The 16,206-nt window shown below is 43.5% G+C and overlaps 1 protein-coding gene across 3 annotated transcripts in view; it reads right to left on the bottom strand.

Annotated features, from left to right (window-relative positions):
* The window catches only part of ptpn2 (protein tyrosine phosphatase non-receptor type 2), a 64,255-nt gene that overhangs the window by 47,017 nt on the left and 1,032 nt on the right, over positions 1–16,206 (bottom strand). For all 3 annotated transcript variants that reach the window (XM_033019435.1, XM_033019434.1, XM_033019436.1), the window contains exon 2: positions 4,010–4,100. In XM_033019435.1, the coding sequence (XP_032875326.1) occupies positions 4,010–4,100 (91 nt within the window). The remainder of the gene's footprint in view (positions 1–4,009; positions 4,101–16,206) is intronic.

The raw sequence follows: 16,206 nt of genomic DNA, 5'->3' as shown, positions 1-16,206 counted from the left end.
AGGCAGTGCTTTTTTCCTCAAACTAACCATTTTTTCATTTTCAAACCACATTATGGGTACTCACAGCTGTGGAGACATTTGTTCAGTGTTATTCAGAGCTCTGATTGAGGCACACCACTTGCAGAGACTGATTGAGGCACACCACTTCCTGGTTTTATAGTCCCTCCCTCTCCCTCCAGCAGGGGCAGCAGAGAGAATGGGGAATTTTGTAAAAACATTAATATCTCTGTCATTTTTTTAAATTCATGGCCTCAGCCAAACAGAAATGTCAAGAGATTTGACTGGATTCATTCGAGGTCTTGCCAATTAGAGTGAATTCCGAGCATCTGCAGTTTGTAGAGTTTCCCAGCACTGTTTGTCAGGCCATTACTATGAAAATTGTTTTTTTCTGAGAATGTTGTTAGGCTATGTACAATGCAATCAAGGAATATCTATGGCTGTTGTATGAACTTCCAGAGGGCATTTGATTTTTTTTTCCCAAGTACATTCAGAGACAAGTGTGGAAGCTCTTGGAACTGAAAACAAATTATTGACCTGGTAGGCAAGTGGCAGAACAAACAGTTAGTCAAGGTGTGATTCGGGGTGCCATGCAAAAATCTATGTTAGGACTGCAACCTTTCACTGGATTGATTAGATAATAGGAAAGAAAACTACACACAAGTAATGGTTACAATGGAATCCAATTAAGTTATTTCATGATACAAGAATGACAGGAATCCTTTTGGTTACGATCAGCAGAATAGATCCAAGAGCTAAATGGGCAGCTCCTGTTCTTGTTAACAATTAATTCCGCGCAACCACACCCCTTTTTACATAATTTCTTGTAAACATTTCCAATGAGGTTAGAAAAAAAATTCCTTTCAAGTTAAAAATTCAAAGCCCTCATTCTGCTTGTGGATTTGGAGAAGGATTTTGTAAAACAGCTTCAGTAATACTTGTGATATCAATTGTAAATGTCCATGTTTCAAGACAAAGGTGGGAAAAAATCTCAGCAATTTGATAGACCAAAAGCCTGGCTATGTATTTAAGTTCTTGTTCTTCCACTTTTCTGCTGACATATTGGAAGTGGTGGTTCACTTTGATTTCTTTCTTCATGGAGACGTGGCTCCTGATATGTATGAAGTGATCTACTTTGATCTGGATCTTATGCTAGGGAACCAAGTTCTATTGCAGCATCAGGTTGGCGAAGGATTTGGTCTTTTAGATGTTTACTACTCCTTTTATACATATCGATGAAGAAATTGACATGAAGGGATTTGGAGCACAGGATCTGAGTGTGCAGCGTCACCCGTGCACTGTTACACAACTAAAATTGAAACTGTAGAAGGGTCTCGACTCAAAACGTCGCCTATTTCCTTCGCTCCATAGATGCTGCCTCACCCGCTGAGTTTCTGCAGCATTTTTGTCTACCTTCGATTTTCCAGCATCTGCATTTTTTTCTTAAATTGACATGATCTTTATTCTGTACTGCAGGCTACAGAGACTGAACAGTTTCCAACTCCAGTCCATTTTTCCAGTAAGCTGCCATTTCCAGAATTTAAATAGCAAAGCAGGAACTTATATTTAATGCTTACATCTGTGCAGATCTGAAATTCTTCTCAGCACAATTAATCTGAAGACATGTTGGAATGTATACAGCTTAAAAAGGATCCTGTCCAGATGCTTTTGTTAGATAAATATACAACTAGGGGTGGGGGAAAACACCCAATAGTACTGCTGACATTTACTGACAGGACTAGCAATTCTCTGGTGGTTATTGGAGCATTACGAAAGACTAATGTCTAGAGGTCTCAACTGGCGGGACACAATTCCCACCAAAGAAGCTGAGGAAATCGGATTTCAAGTAATTGAGCACTTTTATAATAAAAAAGCCAATATCAGTTAAAAGGTTCCCAGAGATACAAGTTGCCTCAAAACCCATCCGTTCAATCAAATGTTTCGACGGAAGGAAATTTGCTTCAAGTGATCTAGTCTGCGTGTCTACTCGAATTGGACCTTAACTGAAAAAGTCATTAAGGGTAGAACATAAACAGTGGCCATCTACTATTCAGTAAGATTATGATCTATCTGACCTTGGCCCAAATGTCACTCTCCTGTTTCCCCTTCACCATTATTGACCCATCACTTGCCAGACTTCGCCCGTATCCACCTACATCTCACCTTTGTCACTTTACCCATCTGTCAATCACCACTCCTCACTGTATCCACCTGTCACTTGCCAGGCTTTGTCCCTCTCCAGCTCTCTTTTGTAGCTTTCTCTCCCCTACTCCAATCTGCAGAAAGTTTCCAATTCAAAACATCTGAACATTCTCTCCACACACGATGCGTACCTGCTCCACATACCTGCTGAGTTCCTCTAGCACTTAGTGTTTTTTTCAAGATTCCAACATCTGTTGTGTCTGGTGTCACCACTTACCTGTCTGTTCCCCTATAGTCCAAAGATCTATCTCAGACACAAATGATTCAGCCTCTACAGCTCTCGTTGCTTGAGATTTCCAAAGATCCATTGATCACAATTGAAAAATTTCTCATCAACTTTTCTCATCATCAACAAGGCAATAGATCCAGATTTCCTCAAGGGAAACAACATTTAAACAATGAAGCCCCCTCAGAATCTTATGTTTCCTGAAGATAATCTTCCATTCTACTAAACCCTTAATGCAAAAGGTGCAACTTGCTCTATTGTTGTCGTTAAAAAACTGCTGCATCCCAGGCACCCACCTACTGTACCTTCTCTGAATTGCTTCCAAAGAAAATACAAGGTGGTCAAAATTGTCCACAGGATTACAAGATACAGTCTCACCAACATCACATGCAGCTATATTTTAATACTGCAACCCCTTCCAAATTAGGCCAATATTCTATTTGCCTTCCACAATAACATGCTGTATTTGCATGCTAACTTTATTATAAGGGACACCTAAATACCTCTAGCTTGCGCTATTCCATGCTTTCTTTCAACTTAAACATTATTCCTGGTTTATATTCTTCCTACCAAGTTGGTCATATCAAGCCTCATATTACCTTACACTACCTTATCTTCCAATTTTTTTAATCCTGAAGCAAGCATCTCTGTACCCTTCTAACCAACCCATCCTTGCATCATCAAACTTAGTTGCCATTTCCAAAGTGCTGGAGTAATTCAACGGCAGCATCTCTGAAGAACATGAACAGGTGACTTTTCGGGTCGGGACCCTTTTTCGTGAAGGGTCATGACCCAAATCGTCACCCATCTACGTTCTCCAGAGATGCTGCCTGACCCGCTGAATTACTTTAGCACTGTCTTATTTTGTAAACATCATCTGCAGCTCCTTGTTTATACATGTGGCAGCAATACACCTTGTCTCTTCATCTAAATCATTAATAAATACTTGAGGTCTCAGTATTAATCCAAATCACCTCTATTCCATTGTGGACATTGGAGTTTGTTCATGGAACTAATGCACTACAATGTTGACAACTGTATTCTGCACTCTATCTTTGGAAAGCATGCAATACAAAGCCTTTCAATATACCTCTGTAGACATGACAATAATGAACCTAAACATAACCTCGCACTTGATGCAGTTTGTCAATATGAATATGATCTATTTATCCCAATTATCTGTTTTCCTTTCTTTAGTTATCTTCCACCAATGCCAAGATATAACACCAAACAGGTGTCAACTTCTGTATCCGCTGTTCCAGGTGTCAACTTCTATACATCGGTGACTCTAAATACTACATTCTTAGCATGTTTAGTAACTTTTCAGTCATAATTTCCATTCATGAATCCATCTGCTGATTCTCACTTCGTTCATCCTCAAAATATGAAATTGGAAGAAATTAATGTACCTCTTAAAAATGGCAGTGTATTTTCCCTGAACCAGTTGAGTTCTACCCACTCCACCTAAAAATGTACATATTTTACTTTTCATATGCCAAAGCACAAAAGATAGACAAGCAATCAGATGTTAGCCTTACGATTAATGTTACTACAATATTTTTAAAAGTGTACATAATCACTTACAAGGGCTGACATCTCTGTATCGGTTTCGAATCCTGTTTTCGGGATATTTGGCTACTTTATATGGAAAGTCCTGAGACTGATTGCGAATTTCCTACAATCAAAAGCAAAAATCATTGACATTTACAGACAAGAATCAGGACGTATAAACAATGTACCTTAAGTATCTGCTGAATTCATAAATTAACATTACATCAAGTTTATTGTCATATGCACAAATACAACGAAGTACAGGTACAATGTAAATTAAATTCCTATGGTACTTTAATGGTCACATATACTGAGGTAATACAATGTCCGATTGTTCGATGATCCCAGTAGTTCATTATCTAGCTACCCATTAGTCCAGAGTGTGAACAGGGGGCTTCGGAACGTTGGCTAGATGCACAGCCAGTGCCCTGAATACCTGGAAAATGGGCAAGTTTGAGGTTGGAGTGCTTTTGTATTTTGACATTTTCCAACTAGCTGAATTCAACAAATTCTGTTATCCATTCCCTTAAAATTCACCAGTGCTCAGTTTCCACCTCCATTTAAACTTAGAAGGTTCATTGGAAAATGTATTAAACTATGTCATAGAGTCATACAGTGATACAGTAGACACTAGTCCCACTTGCCTGCGCTTGGTCCATATCTGTCCTGCGATGTGAAAATGAAAGTGAAATAAATGATGGGACTATTAATAGGAGCGACAGCCAATAGTCCAGAGATTTTGGTAGTCTGATAACTAAAGATGCCCGAGTTTTACTGTACAAACGTTTGACCCAAGAAAGAATTTGAATTGATTAATAATCTAGTTCCACAACTTGATCATATTTGCCTTGTTCTTTTACATTCCAGTTTCGAGGGAAATTTTCTGATACAGGTGAACAACCTTTTATCCGAAAGCCTTGGGACCAGACACTTCTCGGATTTCGGGATTTTTCGGTTTTCCGAATGGAAGGTTTTTAGTGTAGATTTTAACATGTGGCTCAGTGGTAGAGTGCTCGGCTCGTGGCCGCAAGGTTGCGAGTTTGCGCCTCGATCCCGGCAGTTACCCGGTCAGGGCCGGCCTTTAGCCGATAGGACCTATTTCTCCCAATTGGGCCCCGCGCCTAAGGGGGCCCCGCGCTAGAGTAATCAAATCAATTGGAGCAAAGATCTTATAGCGCGCAAGATGGTCCACTCCTGCGAAATACAATGAACTGACGCGTAGTCCGCACCGGAGCGTAACCTCCGTCATTTCAGTAACCCCGACCCGACTTCAGTTATGCCTCTCGCAGCGTTGCGGGGGAACAGTTTAGGTGTTGTTAAATGTTTTTTATCACTTCCTTTTTAAACGGCAGATGCCTTGTACTTTTTAAACGGCACATACTGCAGATGCTGATTAAACCAAAGACAGACACAAAAGGCTGGAGTAAATCAGCGGATCAGGCTGCATCTCTGATGAGGAATACGTGATAGTAGGAGGAAATAGGTGATATTTCGGGTCGACTTTTTCAACAGCTGCCATGAGGGGAGAAGCGCCGGCACCAAGAGCGAGCGAAAGCGTGGACAGACGGACGAAAGCAGCGTTCATAGACCGGCGTTGGTAGACATTTCGGGTCGAGACCCTTCTTCAGACTGATAGTCAAGGGAAAGGGAAACGGGAGATATCGGCATATCTTCCATTCACTTGTCCTTAGTACCGTCCATAGCTCTTGCTCCTCTTTCCCCCGAGTCAGTCAGAAGAGGGGTCTCGACCCGAAATGTCACCTACAAAGATCTTTGGTCACCTATTCCGACCTATGATCGTTGCTTTTGTCCGTTCTGTCCGCGCGTTCGCTCGCTCTTAGTGCCGGCGTTTCTCCCCTCAGACTCCGCCAAACAAACACACACACACACAGCATGTCCGGCAGATCGCTGCGGGCCGAGAGAGAGTAGAGAGGTAGAGGGGGAAGATAGGGGTAGACGGGGAGGGGGGTGTGAGGGGGAATGGAGAAGGGGGAGATGCCCTCACGCTCCCGGGGCAGCTCTCCCGTCCCTCTAGTCGCCGTGCTTCACGCACACAGCCCCAGCCCTCCCCCCTCTCTCCAGGAAGACGCGGTGAACAATACACGGAAGGCCGGGCCTGGGGTTGCAGCAACGTTTACAAACCTCGGACTCAGCTCACGCCCGGACACAGGCATCCGTTCCTGCCGCTGGACCTCTCCCTCCCTTCCCTTCTTCTCTCCCTTCTCTCCTTCTCCCCTCAGACTCCGCCAAACAAACACACACACACACACACAGCATGTCCGGCAGATCCTTCCTCTCTTTTCCCTTCTCTCCCCTCCCTTTGCCGAAACCCTTCCTCAGACTGATAGGGGGGACTGATAGGGCAGTCTGAGGAAGGGTTTCGGCCCGAAGCGTTACCTATTTCCTTCGCTCCATAGATGCTGCTGCACCCGCGGAGTTTCTCCAGCATTTTTGTGAATCCCTAGACCTAGTTCAGTGTGCATCCACCGAGGGTCACCTGGATGAGGTGACCGCGGAACCCCCCCGGGCGACCCTCGGTGGACGCTCACTGTACTAGGTCTAGGGATTCCTACTCTCCCAGGCAATATACCCTTCCTTTTTTCCAGGACCGAAAATGTCCGATTTTCGGAGCTTTACGGTTTCCGGAATTTCGGATAAAAGGTTGTGCACCTGTATTGGATATTCGGAATTCCTCAGAAACATCTCAAAGCAGTTTACATTCCATGAAAGGCAGTCATTGTTACAAAAATGAACACAACACCCACTTAATTCACAAAGAGCAATAATAGACTAAATTGTATTTTATATCAGCTACAATCAGAACATTAAATTCAAAGCACACATTTAAAGTTCATACAAGGTAGCTTGTATACAATTAACACATGAACCTATTACAATATGTGGCATAGTGACTATATGTCCTCCACTATATTCAAGGGCGGAAAAGAATGCAGAAAGTTGTGACCACTGCCCAGTCCATCATCGGCTCTGACCTCCCCGCCATCGAAGGGATCTATCGCAGTCACTGCCTCAAACAGGCTGCCAACATCATCAAGGACCCACACCATCCTGGCCACACACTCATCTCTCCGCTAGCATCGGGCAGAAGGTACAGGAGCCTGAAATCTGTTACATCCAGGTTCAGGAACAGCTTCTCCCCACAGCCATCAGGCTATTAAACTCGCCAACAAACAGACTCTGAACTGTAACAGCCTATTGCACTTTATCTGTTTATTTATGTGTATATTGAACTGAACCGCTCTGTATTTATGCTTACAATATTCTGTTGTGCTGCAGCAAGCAAGAATTTCATTGTCCTATCTGGGACACACGACAATAAATTCTCTTGACTTGACTTGACAAATGCATTATGTAATGCGTACATATTGGTACCATTTACTAGGCTGTGGGCTTGCTTCCCATGCCCTCAAAGGCGATCACACAGGAGGATCCGAGATCGGCTGCGGAGGTGTGGGATCGCAGGTCGAGGTGTCGATGAAGTGGGCTGCTAGAGCTCTGCAGCCAGGGGATAGCATAAGTCAGGCGCCACTGGAGGCCCCAGAGTGATGATCATGCACGACCTGCAATGGCATGGAGCGGCGGAGCAGCAGTGGAGGCATCACCAGGCCATGCCAACCCCGATGTCAGGTAAACAGGCAGGTACGGTCAAGACTGGATACTTTTTAGAAATTGAAACTTGAAAGTGATGCCAGAAACATGGCAGCTCTTTGATTAATTGAAAGATACAGCACAGAAACAGGCCATTCAGTCTACCAAGTCCACGCAAACTACCAATCACCTCTTCGCACTAGATCTACATTATCCCACTTTTGCATCCATTCTATACACAGTAGCGGCAATTTAGAGGTTAATTAATCAACAAACCTGCACTTCTTTGGGGTGGAGAAAACCGGAGTACCTGGAGGCATCCCTCTCGGTCACAAGGAGAATGTGCAAACCCCACACAGACAGCACCCAAGGTCATGATTGAACCCAGGACTCTTCTGCTGCAAGGCAGCTGCTCTATCAACTTTGTGCACTGTCTCAGTGCAATAGAAACATAGAAAATAGGTGCAGAAGAAGGCCATTCGGTCCTTCGAGCCAGCACCGCCATTCATTGTGATCATGGCTGATCGCCCCAAATCAATAACCCGTGCCTGCCTTCTCCCCATATCCCTTGATTCCATCTATCATTCTTACACTCCAATCGCTGCACTTTTGTACTTATACATAATTGTGCCTATGTAAACTATGATTTTACCTTATTGTATACAGAAATAGGAATTTTACTATATCTACGTACATGTGACAATAAAGTACCATTGAACATGCACCTTTAAACACATTACATATGCCATTATTATGAGATGCATTGAAAGTCATAACACAATATTTATTCCCTTCGAAGTTCATGGAGTGAAATAAATTGTTACAAAATTGTATGCATGCTATCTAATAAGCAATGCATTTTATGAAGTGACTTAATTATGTTTCAGGGCATAACTCAAATGAAGAGTATCCTGTGATATAATCATAAAAATGCTATACTTACAGATCATTTTGCTCAACCAATCCATGTATCTTTATTCAATCTACTATCTTCATATACACCATCCAATTCATCAACTGCAGTGTATCTGATTAAATACAACTTAGAAGTTCTGCCATTACTCTTGCAAAGCTTTTAAACTTAAAGCAGGGGTTGCCTGTAATCCATAACAAAATGTTCCAACTTCTGTACTCAGTACCTCAACTGATGCAGGCGAGTGTGTCAATATGCCTATTACACCATCCAATCTACTTGTGCTGCCAGGTACCGCACAGTCCCTCATCAGTCCTTGCCTTGCAAAATAAATGCAAATAAATCCAATCTCTCAGAATCCCTTCCAATAACATTCACACCACTGATGCAAGCATCATTGGTTTATTGTTCCCAGGCTTATTCCTACTGCTCTTCTTAAATAAACACATTATCTTTCCTTCAGTCTTCTGATACTTAACCATTTTCTTAAATCTCTAAGAAGGTCCTGGCAATTTCCTCTCTTGCTTCCCAGAACATCCTTGGATGCATTTTGGTTAGGCTCCAGGGATTTATCCACCTTTGAGTTTCAATACCTCCATCGTATTGTTGATCTGCTCCAGAATACCACTCCTCTGAACTCTTACCAGCCTTGCCTTTCACTCTGGCAAGAACATGCAGGCCTGAACTTTACTTATCTCTATTTTAAAATTACCCCACTTGCCAGATGCCCTTTTACATGGAAAAAGCCTCTCACAATCAACTTTTGAGTGTTCTTGCCAGATGCCATTGAAGTTAATCTTTCCCCAATTTAAGACTTCAACTTGAGGACTAGTTCTATCATCTTCCATGAACATCTTGAATATAATAGAATTATGATTGTTGCCGTTCAAATGCTCACCCACCGACATATCAACCACTTGCCCCGCCGCTGTTCTTAAGAGGAGGTCAGGTTGATCCCCGTCTCTAGTCGGGGTATTTACATATTGCTCCAGAAATTTACCTGGCCAGTCCTGACCGTCCCTCAACCATATTTCCATAATATCTTTAACATCACAAACCCAGGTGCCAATCCATGCTTTGTGTTTGTCTGCTTTACCGACGAGGCTTCTTGCATTAAAGTAATTGTAGTTTAGCCTATCAGACCTTCCACGATTCGCCATGTCCCTGCCTGGCCTGCTCACAGACCTGCCTGCTCGCTTTAACCTCAATATCTGCCTCATCTTTCTCTGTGATTTTCACTGCTAAATCACAAAGCTCTACTTGAAAATGTATTCCTTCATGTTCCAAATTACCTAGCCCAAGTATGCAACTCTTCTATATCGGCCAAATTATTTTTATTTGTGCTTTAAATTTTTAATTACTACTATACTTCAATCAACCCTCAACCTGCTAAACATAAAGTAAAAAAGTAAAAGTAGCCTTTATTGTCATTCAGACCTTGCGGTCTGAACGAAATTTTGTTGCCTTGCAGTCCTACATATAGTAAAAAATGGCAAAAACACACACAAAAAACACAAATTAACATCCACCACAGTGAGTTGAATACTCCTCACTGTGATGGAAGGCAAAAGTCTTAAGTTTTTGTCTCTTTCCTTCTTATTCTCCCTCTGCGCCGAGGCGATCCAGGCTTCGGATGTTGTGACCCCGCCGGGCGATGGTAAGTAATGTCAGTCCCGCGGCTGAATGCAAGCTCCGCGAACGGGCCGGTTCAGCTCCGCGGCCCGGGGTGGTCGAAGCCGCCGAAGCTGCGGCCCTCCAGTCCAGAGGACACAGCTGTTGTCGCGGGAGCTCCGCAGAACAGGTCACCACACTGCGAGCTCCCGACGATGTCGTCCACCGGGCCCGCGGCCGGTCCTCCGAGATCGGATCGCTGCTGCCGCCCGCTCCGAGGTCTGGTGGCTGCTGCCGCAGTCGCTGCCCGCACCGGGGTCGGGTCGCCACAGTCGCTGCCCGCACCGGGGTCAGGTTGCCGCAGCCGCTGCCTGCGCCGAGTTCGGGTCGCCACTGCCGCTTGCCGCTCCGGGGTCGGGTCGCCACTGCCGCTTGCCGCTCCGGGGTCGGGTCGCCACTGCCGCTGCCCGCTCCGGGGTCGGGTCGCCACTGCCGCTGCCCGCTCCGGGGTCGGGTCGCCACTGCCGCTGCCCGCTCCGGGGTCGGGTCGCCACTGCCGCAGCTCCGAGGCCGCCAGCTCTACTATTAGGCCTCGGCGCAGGCGGAGACGGAGACGGGGGATACGACAAGAGAAGTCGCATCCTCCCGAAATAAGAGACCAAAACCATGTTTACTCCCCCCCACCCACACACATACACAATAAACCAAAAATGAACTCAAACAGGACAAAAGAACAACACAAAAAAGAAAAAGAAAAGACGGACTGCAGGCGAGCCGCAGCTGCTAAGGCAGCGCCGCCATCTTGGAACTAATACAATAATAAGCTAATACAAGCCAAGTTTATACCATCTGTCCTCAGAATTAATGAATTTTACAAAAGCTACTTTGCCTTAAATCATGTGCAAATCTCCATGGTTGATGCATCTTTTCCGAGGTTAAGAATCCACAAGCAACTACTGTATTCCAGATGTGACCAATTATATTCAAATCTAAAACAATGACTTGCAACATGGTGCAACAAAAAAAACACTAAGTCATTAGCATTCTACACACATTTTTGTAACTGCTCCAACCCTGCCAGAAAGTTCTTCCTTGTGAGACAGTAACCAAAATAGAAACCATCCATTCATTTGGTGCTTAGTTCTTCAGTTCTTGTACCAGATAGCAGTCTCCAATTTTCTACAACTATCCAGTTTCATTTCTGAGGATTTGGGGACTGATCTGCACAATTGTGTTTCCATGAAAACTGAAGGATTAGTGAATATTGCAGCTGCAGAATAAATATTTAAATTGTCCTAATACATCTTGTTTTTTTTATATTTCAGTTCCCTATCCAACTCAAAAAAGCTGCAATATTTAAATTATCTTTAATTAATATTTGTATTTGTCAAGTGCACTTCATGGTTAGATAGGATATCTACATTTTTTAATTTGTGTGAATTTGGTATTACACTGATTAATTCTACCACCATACAATACCAAACATATCAAATTTTACATCACATACCTATACCAAAACATCTAGCATTATTTCATAACCATGCAAGTAAATGAACAATAAAAAAAACACCAATGGAATCTGCCCTTGACCGACCATTTCGCAAATAAAGGTAAAAGCATGTGCCTTAGCTGTACAATCCTGCATTTTGGCATGACATGCCTACAATTGTGTTCATTCTTTTTATTTTTTAATTCAGCGATTTGGACTGTGAGTAGCCACATTGTCTAATTGGCATTATTAAAAGTTGTTTTTTTCATTAACAGATGACATAGATGTGGAACTCTCTTCCATTGGCAACAATTAGTCTGAAGAAGGGTCTTGACCCAAAACATCACGCATTCCTTCTCTCCAGAGATGCCTGGTGTTTAAATTCTGTTTAGATTCCATTTTGAATATTTTTGGAAGACCAGGAAACCAAGAAGCAAGAGTTACTCCAACTCCAGGGAGAGATTCTGCGTTGGCTTTCAGCAGTCGCGGCAAGGGGACAGCAATGGCAGCCAGATCTCCCACCATGCAAAGGGAGGGAGAAAGTGACCGATGCCGACCAGTTGCAGTGCGCATGTGCAGGGCGGCACGTGCGCACAACCACGGCCGACGATGTGCTGGCCAAAGATCCTCGCTATAGGATCTTTGGTGCTGGCCGTGGTTGTGCGCATGTGTAAGGCGGAGACCCGAGACACGGACAGCGGGCCGAGACTCTAGACATGGACACGGATTGGGGCGGAGAGTGACAGAGAGAGAAAGATAGAGAGGGGGCCAGCTCAGAATTAAGCGATAGGTGTCCCGGGTGCTTGCCCAGCCGGGCAAAATGGCATGACTTTTAGGTTGCCCGGCGGGGCTGTGGGTTACCATTGGCAACCGGGCAACCGCTAATTTCGAACCCTGCAGATAACCTCGTGTCAGAAATGGACCAAATCTGAGATCATGATATTGAACCTTTATTGAAATCTAATGTTTAAAGGATGGATTTCCATAATGAACTAAAATCAAAGAAAATTGTAGAAACCCAAAATACAGAAAAAAATCTGGAAATTCTAAGCAGGCTAGGCAGGACATGTGGAAAGCAAGTTAACATTCCAGGTTCAAAACCCATTGTCAGGCAACAATAAATGACAAAGTCACACAAGTAGAACGTGGACAGGAAGATGAAGAAGATTGTTTTCCAACAACATTGATACTCTTGTTTTACAGAGGAATGGCCAGTGCTGTTTAAGATAAATAAACGGATTTGGAAAATTCCAACATTTATCTGCACTGGTGATGTGTATGGCATAATGAAACGGCATGTAGGGTGGGCCACCATCGAGACACAGGTTCCCTGGGACTGGTAGACATGGAGCCGGTATAGTGTTGCAATATGTTTGAGTCCTATATACTGAAAGAGAATAATCCTGCTCTATTATCATATTTCAATCATTCCTTTCAGTAAAACGCATTATAGAGGATGGAACAGTGGTGCTGCTGCTGGAGTTGTAGCCTCACAGTGCCAGAGACCCTGGATTAATTCTGTCTTTGGGTGCTGTCCATGTGGAGTTTGCACGTTCTCCTTGTGACTACATGGGTTTTCACGGGGGGGGCTACGGTTTTCTCCCACATCCTAAAAAGGTTCAGGTTTTACAGTTAATTGTGTTATGTAAAATTGCTTCCAGTGTGTAAGAACTGGATGCGAAAGTGGGATAACATGGAACCAATGTGAATACGTAATCAGCAGTTGGTGTGAACTTGGTGGGACAAATGGTCTGTTTCCATCTCTAAAACTAAAAACTTGATTGTTATTTAGTTTAGTACCAGAACACCAATAACCACAAACACACCAGCTTTTGACATAAACACAGCTCTAGCAGCTCAGAAATAAAAACAGAAAATGCTGAAAACAATCAACAGGTTACATATTGGCATCTGCAGATTTTCAGCTCAGCCTGTTTATTGTAAATCATCCACATTATAAATACCGTGGAACAATATTCATAGAGACAACCTACAGCATGAACATGCAAAGAATTACATGGGAGCAAGATGCATCAACATACTTCTGACATTAAATCTGATCCGTTGTTCCCAAAATATGCCCTTGTTTTATGAGAAAGATATAGCAGAACAGTTGAGATTAATTCAGACATTAGATTCCTAGAATTTTCATTGGAAAGACAAATCATGGCTAATCAATTATTCTGCAAAGAGGAATGGCTTTTCCCTGTATAAACCACGAGAACAACCACACGTCTCAGTCAACTGTCGAAACGAAACAAAACAGGAGGTCAACACATTTCCAAAAGGTGGTCAATAAGTAACATTACTTGCACTTTTGTTTGGAAAAGAAAATCGGACATTGCATTGTTTAAATTTGCTTGTTAAAATCTCGGCCATAGCACTGATGAAATGAGGGGGGGGGGGGGGTGGATGTGATTCAATATGAATGATAGGCAAGTAGAAATTCATGAAGGATAAGATAGATTGAATTTTCAACAAATGTTGCATTACTTGGCTGATGGGAAACTGGGTAGGGAAAAAAAATGCATTTCCTTCTTTCACAAAATAGTCAGCGGGATTAGATTCAGATTCAGATTCAAACTTTATTGTCATTGTGCAGTGTACAGTACAGAGACAACAAAATGCAGTTAGCATCTCCCTAGAAGAGCGACATAGAATATGAGCAATAAATAAATATATTTACGTGCTTTTTACAGAGTTCTATCAGGAAAGAAAATAGAATTGTAAATTGTAAGCATAAACTGCCGATGATAGAAATCGCAAATCAAAAGCTAAAATGTTGGAAATACTCAGATCAGACAACATCTGTGGAAAGAGAAATAGTTAATATTTCAGATCAAAGACCATTTATCGGACTGGCAATATGACAACACAATTAGTTTTGAGTTGCAGAGGGGATTGGGGAGAAGTAGATCAAATAAAGGGAATATAATTGCTAAAGTGATGTTAGGATTCCTCAGATAACCGAGAACTTCAATTGGTTTGTATTAGACGTTAGTATAGTCTGTCTTTTGTAATAGAACCAAAGACTTTGAGAAGGGGGGGGTGGGAGAGAGAGAGAGAGAGAGAGAGAGAGTTAGAGGTGATGGAGATGGTTTAAGGGAATTGATGACAGGGTGGAGGTTTGTGGTAAAGTTAATGAAATCAATGAGACCTACGTGGGTGCAGGAGGCAGCCCCGATGCAGTCTTTAATGTAACGGAGGAAGAGTTGAAGAAAGGTGCCGGGATACGTTTGGAACAAAGTGTTCAACGGAACCAACGAAAAGCCATTCTGCCTACCGTCTACACCGCAATTCAATCATTGCTGTTCTATCTTTCTCGCTCAATCCCATTCTCCTAACTCTCCACCTCCCCACCCCCCCCCCCCCTGTACTAATCAATAATCTGTGCATCTCTGATTAACTGGAAGGCCTCTAGTCTTTCAGATTGATACAAAATACCCCATGGCAAAAAAACTGGGGCGTAGCCAATATTTTAACTTTCACCCAGTATTCCCAAAACAAGTGCAAGTTAGCTGTTCCATAAGGTCAAAAGGGATATTCGGCCCACCAAGTCTACTCCGCCATTCAATCATGACTGATCTATCTCTCCTTCCTAACCTCATTCTCCTGCCATCTCCCCATAACCCCTGACACTTATACTACTTCCGTTCCGGAGGTGCCGTGGTGGCAGACGCCTTCCAGAGGAGCCACAGCTGCCGTTGAGAAGTCGAGGATGGAGCCCCGGAGCTGGCGGTTGAGCCTCACGGCCCAGAGCCCGGACCTCACGGGCCGCAACCTCACAGGTCAGAGGTGGAGCCACGTGGGTCGACGAAGCCCACAGCCATCAGTGCCTGGGTCGGCAGAGCCTGTGGCTGGGGGGACTGCCGTGAGAGAGGGGGAAGAGCAACAGGGAACCACCATGACGAACAATGGAGAACCCGGCATGATGGGACCTCCGTGAGGGAGGGAAGAACAGGGGAGAACTGGTGCGGGGGAATGGGGGGGGAGGAATTTGTAACTTTGTATGCGCCCTTTATGGGCGACTATTTGCATATGTGGCAATTCAATTCAAATCAAGAATCTATCTATCTCTGCCTGAAAAATATCCATTGGTGGCCTCCACAGACTCCTGTCAAACAATTCCACAGATTCACCACCCTATGACTAAATAAATTCCTCTTCATCTCCTTCCTTCCGAACTTCACTTGAATATTAAACAAATCTGCAGATCCTGGATATCCGAAATAAAAACAGACAATTCTGGAAGCAAATAGCACAGACGAAACTGTTAACATCTCCCCAGTCAGCACTTCCTAATTTAATTTGAGCAAATGATTGGCTCAGTGTTTAAATACATGACATCACATAGAGCAGGACATGAGAAATTTCAGATCCAGGAATCAACATGCTGGGGTAACTCAGCAGGGGGGGGAGGAATGGACCGCATTTTGGATCAGAAGGAACTACAGATGCATCGTTTGTTGCAAAACATACTTGGCTAATAAAGTATGATTATGGCTTACAAAGAAACTCACATTGTGTCAGTGTAACTCAGTGGGTCAAACAACATCCTGGGACAAATGCTGGAAGAAAGGTGGGTGCAGGTCAAAGCCTGGCAAATGA

The sequence above is a fragment of the Amblyraja radiata genome, chromosome 4 (genome assembly GCF_010909765.2).
Source record: "Amblyraja radiata isolate CabotCenter1 chromosome 4, sAmbRad1.1.pri, whole genome shotgun sequence".
NCBI classification, from domain to species: domain Eukaryota; kingdom Metazoa; phylum Chordata; class Chondrichthyes; order Rajiformes; family Rajidae; genus Amblyraja; species Amblyraja radiata.
This window is presented reverse-complemented; position numbering and strand designations above follow the sequence as displayed.